At 43.7% G+C, this 8277-nt stretch overlaps 1 protein-coding gene across 2 annotated transcripts in view; it reads right to left on the minus strand.

Moving 5' to 3' along the window:
- GIPC2 (GIPC PDZ domain containing family member 2) overlaps positions 1 to 6628 on the minus strand; it is a 91617-nt gene extending 84989 nt beyond the window's left edge. The window contains exons 1-2 of one of the 2 annotated variants that reach the window (XM_081491817.1): positions 891 to 1066; positions 575 to 787 (exon numbers count right to left, since the gene is read on the minus strand). In XM_081491817.1, the coding sequence (XP_081347943.1) occupies positions 575 to 628 (54 nt within the window). In that variant the 5' untranslated portion in view covers positions 629 to 787; positions 891 to 1066. Of the gene's footprint in view, positions 1 to 574; positions 788 to 890; positions 1067 to 6167 lie in introns of those variants that run through there. The other variant, XM_081491816.1, reaches the window with a different exon arrangement.
- Between the last annotated feature and the right edge of the window lie 1649 nt (positions 6629 to 8277).

Genomic DNA, 8277 nt, shown 5'->3' on the forward strand with positions numbered 1-8277 from the left:
TTCTAGTTTACTATCCCTTGCAACAAAGGAAACAGCACACCATGGAGAACTGTGGGGAGAGTCTGAGTAGGAGGGTATTAGAAAAGATTTGAGCTTGTGTCAGATGATGTTAAGGCAGCATGGACTTGCTGTCAGGAAGTGGGGCCAAATCTATGACTCCATATCCTAGTAAACCTATTACAAGGTGGGAAAAACTGTCAAAAGTAAAGCTGTGGTTGGTAAAAGGAGCTTCAGTCAATTATATCAGTCAAGGCAAGGGGATATCTGATTATTTTTGTGGTATGGACAATGTCTGCATTTTTGTCTCTGTTCAGACATGATTACAGAGTAGTCTTATTTCTGTCTGACCCATCACAGTCACAGAATGGTCCCTTCTGATGCTGATGTTCTGTGAAATTATCATGTCCAACATGAGACCATCAAGACCCGCCTGTGAGTGTTAGGTCAGCTCCCAGATGTCAGGCGCTGACTTTCTCTTTCTCACACTCTTTCTGCTCAGTATTGTTGGGCTTGCTTCATAATCCTCAGATCTCAATGATAAAGTGCACACCAAACTCCCAATTCCTTCATTTACCTGTGTTTTTACTGTTTTTCCCGGGAGAGCAGTATAGAAGTCAATGAGCCCCATTTTGTTCTATCTTCTAGACTTCTCATATGGGACTCAGAAAGACACTGTTCGACTTGCCAGTTATCTGCATTGCTGGGAAATGATCAAGTTTGCAGTGCTGTTCACAGTCTCCAGAAAGTGCCACGATGACAGAATATTGACTTCCACAGGGGCTCAGGGCTGGCGTCAGCAAGTTGAGAAAAGCAAGCAGTTTCAGTTTCTGGAAGGTTTCACAAGACAGCACCCCATACACTGTAACTTACTTAGGAAGCATTCTACTTACAAACAGAGATTCCAGCCTTGCAATTTCTGGAATTTGTGGACGTGTAAACATTGGATCCAAGTCATTTTTACTTAACTTCTCGGTCTCCATACTTCACCCTCTTACTACTCCCCAGTCAAGATATGAGTGATGCTCCTCATGCCTAACCCCCTCAAAGGCTAGTTTCTTTCATCACACTATAGTATTAAAAAAAAAAAAATTAACACATACATAAGATACCAGTATTGTAATCAGTACTAAAGCTTTATGCTAAAGATACAGGATTTTAAATACCATATTTTCATGAGGAATCTTTTACTCAACAAGTATTTTGAACTCCAACTATGTTTCGGGTACAATTCTAGGCCCTTGTGGGCTGCATCAGAAAACAAAATAGACAAAATTCTTTGTGGAGCTTATATTCTAGTATATGGGAGATGAAAAAGACAAGTTAAATATACATAGGATGTTAGTATCAATGGTGGAAATTAAGTGCTGAAGGGAAAAGGAGGTGCTATAATTTAGGGATTTTGTTCCCTTTTTTTTAGGGGTGTTGTAATTTTAAATGGAATGATCAGTACCAGTCTCAGTGAGAAGGCGATGTTAGAGCCGACTTAAGGAAGAGCATTCTGGGAATTCTCTGGTGGTCCACTGGTTAGGACTCTGAGCTTTCACTCCTGAGGGTGCAGGTTTGATCCCTGGTTAAGGAACTAGGATCCCTCAAACTGGGTGGTGTGTGGCCAAAAAAACAAAAAAGGAAGAGCATTCTGCTAAGGAGGGATAGATTCTGGGAAAGATGTAAAAGCCCTAAGGCTCTAGAGTTCAAGGACTAGCCAGGAGGCCATACTGGCTGGAGCATAAAGAACAGTGATGACAGAATGGCCCCTGGGCCTATAACCATCATTGGATGTTGACTTTTGCTCTAAGTAAGATGAGGAGTTATCAGTCTTGAAGAGAGAAATGAGATATGAAACGTTATCTCACTGGAGATAGCAACTTTTGAGTTTTGCTATAAAGGAGAAATGGGGTAATAGTGTGAGGGATGAGAGCAGGTGACAAGAAAAAGTTTGTTTCATTTTTTAAGACAAATAGCATGATTGCATATTGACTATACAGCTTGAAGTTAAAAATCACAGTTTTTGCCTTTTCTGCTTCCCAGGTACACTGTTGTATTTGACTGCTTTAAGTATTAAGAGAGAAGGGGCCGTATTTGCTTGACCCATTCAATCAACAAATTACTTAGTATTATACATCATAGACAAACTAATATAACTAAATCAAAGTTAATCATTTCAGAAATCTTTAGAGGTTTCAGTTTCTGGATATGTAAAGTATCTAACAAAATTGATTTCTTAATATCTTTCAAATTCACTCTTTTCCTACAATCTTTCCACATAATAGAGAATTAAGAAAACATATCAAGACACAAACTGCTTGTCAAACAATTACAATGGTTCAGATAATCAAAATGCACTTCAACAAGTTTTATGACCACAGCTCAAGAGTATAGTGACCAACTCAAATGAATCCTGAATATTTTAAAAGATGGTGTTAAACTTTTTGTAAGAGTGTCCCAGTATTTATGAGTTAACTGTTCTTCTAGATGAGATTTTCTTTTTTCTCTTTACTGAATTGCTCATTTAGCTGTTTAGAAAAATGATATCAGCTGTAAGAGATTTTTTGCGTAATTGGCCATCTGTTTCAAGGTAATGATTACAGACTGCACCCTGCAAGCAACCCATAGCTTTCGTTAGCTTCCTCCTTCAGGAACCAGGAAATAGGTGAAATCCATAATTATCAGATTCACAACAGCCTCTTTCTGAGGCAGTAAGTATTTTTGTGGTTGAGTCTGAGGCTTTACTTGAAAAGATCATTTGTTTAAAAAAGAAGTTTTGCTGGTTTGTATTTAGAATTCAAATGCAGTTACTGAGAATCCCATGGCTGCTATGTAGTGAACTTGGAACCAGGAAACATTATTTCGAATCCCAACTCCACCCCATGCCAGTCCCGTGACTCTAGGCAAGCTGCTTGGCTTCTCAGAGCCTCACTTAGCTCAATGGCAAAATGAAAAGAATCTTGCCTCAGTGCAATGGCAAGGATGGGATGACCACCATGTAGACTCACACGCCTGGCATAGCCAGGGGCACGTTACAGACTCCCAGTAAATCCACCTGGATCTGCTACACCTGCCATCAGGTCAGGCCAACACCTTCCCTTTCTTCCTTAGCAGAGAAAGCACAGCTCTTCAGACAGTGCCATTTGTATCCTTATAGCCACCTCTCTATAGAAAAGGCAGGACTTCTGAGATAATCATATAAAAGGGAGACATTTTTTGTTTGGGGGGTTTCCCTCCCCACTGACATCTCAAGTTTATACCACTATTCCTCTTGCTGGGAGGATGGGATGACAAATGGAATCTCACTGGTGTGCATTTTATTTTAATAAATTGATTGTTTCAAAAGTAACTATTGAGGACTTTCCTGATGGTCCAATGGTTAAGAATTCACCTGCCAATGCAGGAGACATGAATTTCATCCCTGTTCCAGAAAGATCCCACATGCCACGGAGCAACTAAACTCATGTGCTGCAATTATTGAGCCCATGCACCGCAGCTACTGAAGTCCACACCTTGAGCCCATGGCCTGCAACAAGAGAAGCCACCACAATGAGAAGCCCATGCACCACAACTAGAGAGTAGCCCCTGCTCGCCACAACTGGATAAAGTCACGCGCAGCAATGAAGACCCAGCACAGCCAAAAATTAATTATTTTAAAAAGTAACTACTGACATACTTTGACATATACTATGATGATACATACACTTTATCCTGAATATACTTAACTCTTTTTAATCCAAATGGAAACCCTGCATTAACGTTGTTTATATACATAAACATACTAACATATGGGGCTTCCCTGGTAGCTCAGATGCAAGGCAGGAGACCCAGATTCAATCCCTGGGTTGGGAAGGTCCTCTGGAGAAGGAAATGGCAACCCACTCCAGTATTCTTGCCTGGGAAATCCCATGGACAGAGGAGCCTGGCAAGCTACAGTCCATGGGGTCACAAAGAGTCAGACACGACTTAATGACAAAACAACAACATACTAACATATATGCCTAAGGTTACAAAAACTTATGGACTTTGATAAAGCACATCAAAATACCCACTGTTGGTCTTGAAATTCTAATGCAAGTCAGCGCATTGGAAACCAAAAATGCTGAACATGGTTGTCAAGCTATTACTGAGACACCCTGGAAAACGTGGGAAGCAATATAGCAATATAACCTCATGGAATTTGGAGCCAGAAAAAACCCTGATTTTAGGGACTTCCCTGGAGGTCCAGTGGTTGATTCCACGCTTCTGCTGCAGGAGGCATGGGTTCAATACCTGGTCGGGAAACTAAGATCCCACATGCCTTGAAGGGCAGCCAAAAAAACAACCTCACAAACATATGTAATTATGAAAATTTTCTAAACCCCAAAGCATTAGTTTTCTATCTATGAAGCAGAGCTAATAATAATACTTCTCAGGTATTAAGTGGATTGAGTAAAGTCATGCATCTTGAGCTCAAAATAATAACACATTATGATGACGAAGACTTAATGCAAAGTAAATAAATCTGGAGTCCCTAGTTACAGGAGTGAATGTTTAAAGTTGTCAATTAAGAATGCTAACAGGCTCACTTAGCTTAGAAACCGGAAGATCCAAGTTTAAATAATGGCCCAGCCTTTTTGTTACTAGTTATGTGACCGTGGCCAAGGCCAGTCACATTTTACCTCAGCCCCCTCATTTAATTGTTAAGTATTAATGATGTTATTAATAGTTACTATATATAAAGCACTGACCATATGCCAATGCAATCTGATGTTTATCTATGTGCTCTAGCCTTCACAATAACCCTTCAAGGTAGAGGCTCTTACCTCTATTTTACAAATGGCTGAAACTGAGAGAAATTAAATTTGTTCAAAGCCACCCAGCTAGTAACTGGTAGAACCTGGGTCCACAGCCTGGTTTATCTGTCTCCAAAACCTGTACTTAACTACTCAAATGACTTACCTCTCCTAGAGAAAATCAAAGAACATTACTCCTGCAAGAGTACTTTTTGAACTGAAACATCACAGAATGGGCTTGTGATTTGCCTGCCCCTCAGGGCTTGGGAACCCTGAAAGGTTAGCTTCAATCTCTCTTTCATCTCATCTTGGGATTTTGTCTTTACCTCATTTCCCTTGAGCTGATATGATAAACAACTTTAAAGGACAGACAGCCAAAGATAGTTTTATGTACTCCCAAGAGTTCAGGGCAACAAAGTGTTAGTCGCTCAGTTCGTGTCTGACTCTTTGAGACCCCATGGACCGTAGCCCGCCAAGCTCCTTTGTCCATGGAATTCTCCAGGCAAGAATACTAGAGTGAGTAGCCATTCCCATCTCCAGGGGATCTTTGCCACCCAGGGATGAACCCGGGTCTCCTGCATTGCAGGTAGATTCTTTACCCCCTGAGCTACCAGGGAGACCTTGTGCTTCTCCTTGAAATGTGGACAAAATACTTTCTTGAGCTAACTTCTCACACCTGCATTTGCAGTTAGCTTGTTAAGTATAAAAAGTCACATAAATGTCTCCTGAAACTAGCTATAACAAACTCCAGTTCCTGGCACACATGTCATCAATCTAATTAAGGCAAATTTCAGTCCCCTTTCAAGGATATGGTGTCAAATGTAGAGCTCACCCCTCTGAAATTTCTGTCAACTAGTCCCACGCAGTTCAGTATAACTTTCTTAGTTATCCACCCTTGGAATAATCATCTTCTTGGAAACACCAAAGTGTTGGTGCTGGACATGACGTATGAGGGACAAAGTGGGGCTCAGTCTGGCATCACATGGAAGGTATCACCTAGTTTGGCATCACCTAGCCCCTCGATCCTGGAGATGCTCAGCGTGGCCATCTCACCCCAGCAGAGGAAGCAGGAGGGCAAGGTCCAGATAAAGTGAAGGGTGTTAATTTACCAACCAGATCTCGACGCTGGAAAGCCGCTGAAGCTGCTGAATCTGGGACTACTAGAGCCTATTCATTTGCATGAGGAAGAAAGGTCGTCCCGGGTTTCCTAGAAGCCAGATCGAGCCTGGAGAACGTGACTCTCTCCGGTCCTGGGACTGCCGTCTTCCCTTCCCAGTAAAACCCTCTCGCTCCCCCTGAGGGGCTCACGAGGGACCCCCATCCCTCTTCCGACCTAGCGCAGCCGGAGCCAATTTAAGCCTGCGCAGCAGGAGTGGGAGAGGCTGAGCCCCAGCGCCCGGCGCTTACCTCCGACGGAGGGATCTCAAACACGCCCGCGATCTTGGCGTAGAGCTCCTGGATGCTGGAGAAATTCTCCACTCTGCCCGTGGCGCTTCCGTGGGCCAGCTGCGTATGGAAAACCAGCCTGCGGGCGGGCGCGGGAGGGCTGGGCAGACTGCGGACAGCCGCATCCATATGCTCGCCCTCCACCAGTCGGGAGGTCTCCTTGGTGTTGAATTTCTTTTTTCTCCGCAGCCCCAGGGGCATCTTGCCTGGCCGAGGGCGGAGGCCCACCTGCGCTGCCAGCGAGCTGCTGCCTCCTTGGCCGGCCCCCTGGACTTTGTGCCCAGCGGCCCGCCCGATCGAGGCAGGTGCAGGCTGGCCTGGGCCAATAGCAGAGGCCCTTCGGCCGGGCCCCGTCTGGTCAGGGCCCCCTCCTCCACTGGGAGGAGCTGCACCTGCAGGCGGGGCGGCCACCAGCCGTCTGGAGGGATCTGCGAGCAGAATAGTTGGACCTCAGGATAGGGAATGTTGCCTGCCTTTCCAGTTCTACAAAGATCAAGCCATCAGCCTCTGCTGCTGACCCTACCCCTACCCCGTGCCCTGAGGGGAATTCAGGATGCCGGAAACAAGGAAGCATTCTGTGCTTTGGAGAGTGTCCCTAGATAGTTAAGATGCATATCTTAAGGAATAATTTCAGTGAACCCAGACTCTTTCATCTTCCCTTACATAGGAAAATTCTACAGTCATTAACTTGAAATGTCTGTTCTTTGTGATTAGCAGTAATCTTTTGATATTCCAGGACATGTTTTTATCCAACAGAAACACTCATATATCCTGGCTCCTCCCTCACCTCTTCTGAGCAGCCTCTCAGAGCTATCTGAGAGGCTGCTCCTCAGCTAGAGTAAGGTCCTCAAGTGAAACTTAACTGGAAACTTTTAGGTTGTGCGTGTTCTTCAGTTGATAACCCACTACCTCATCTCATCTCATCTAGCTTCTTTTCCCTCTTTAAAAAATAAAAAGTGGCTCCATTTCTATAAAAGCCTTAGGATGCTGATTCTACAGAACACCACATCTTAGAATACAAACATGATGGCCCTTCTGGTGACAGTCATAAACGTGTGGTAGGTGCCCACATGTTTGTGGCTGGGCCACATGCTTTCATGTCTGTACACAGAGGATAAGAATTTAAGTGGACGTCAATCTCTGTCTTTTTTCTCTGTAGCATATACCCTGCAAGGCAGAATTGGAAGGAAAAGTTTTGAGATTAGTACCACATTAGATTTATAGTCACATACTCTCAGCTGAGCCCTCAACAACTCTCAGTAATCCTTGTTACTTTTCCCTGGGCACCTTTCTCTCCCAAACTTTCAGCACTCTCCCTAAGTGGTTTCTCCACCTCTGCCCTCCTTGGTCTCTGCAGAAAACCCTGTCTCATTCTACAGAGGAAACTGAGGCCATTCAGTATGACTCCTGAACTCCCTCAATTTCCAACCCTTTGTCTGTAACTCCACTCACCTCCTTTCTCCAAACTCGGAAGAAATCTCCTTTTTACTTGACCCTTGTTCTGATCTCTTCATTCCTCAAGGATCTCTATGCTTAAACTACCTGCTGACTCTTGTCTTTCTCCTCCCCACCTGGTTCCACCCACTGATGGTCAAAAGCCCAAATATTTTACATTGTTTTCAAGTCCTCCACACCTCCACCCCTGCAGTCACCTCCACCCCTGCAGTCACCTCCACCCCTGCAGTCACCTCTACGTTTTCACAACAAAGCAAAACAGCCTTGAATTATTAGCTGCATTTCCTCAATTCCTCTTTGCTCTTAGACTCACTGTGATCAGACTTTACCCCCACATGTCACTGAAATTGCTCTTACTATGGTCAGCCTTTAGTCATCAGATACGATGAACACTTTTCAGTCTTTATCTTACTTCACCTTTTGGAGTATCTGACTGCACTGACTACCTTTATTCTTAAATCATGCCTCTGTTTGGATTCTGTCTACTGAAATAAAAATGTACAATATGGGAGTTCTGAGTTTCAGTTTTATTTGGAGATTTTCTAAGGACTGAAGAGTGCCAAAGAATTGATGCTTTCAAACTGTGGTCCTGGAGAAGATTCTCAAGAGCCCATTG

This window comes from Giraffa tippelskirchi, chromosome 5 (assembly GCF_054371585.1).
Source record: "Giraffa tippelskirchi isolate mGirTip1 chromosome 5, T2T-mGirTip1v1.2.pri, whole genome shotgun sequence".
NCBI lineage: Eukaryota > Metazoa > Chordata > Mammalia > Artiodactyla > Giraffidae > Giraffa > Giraffa tippelskirchi.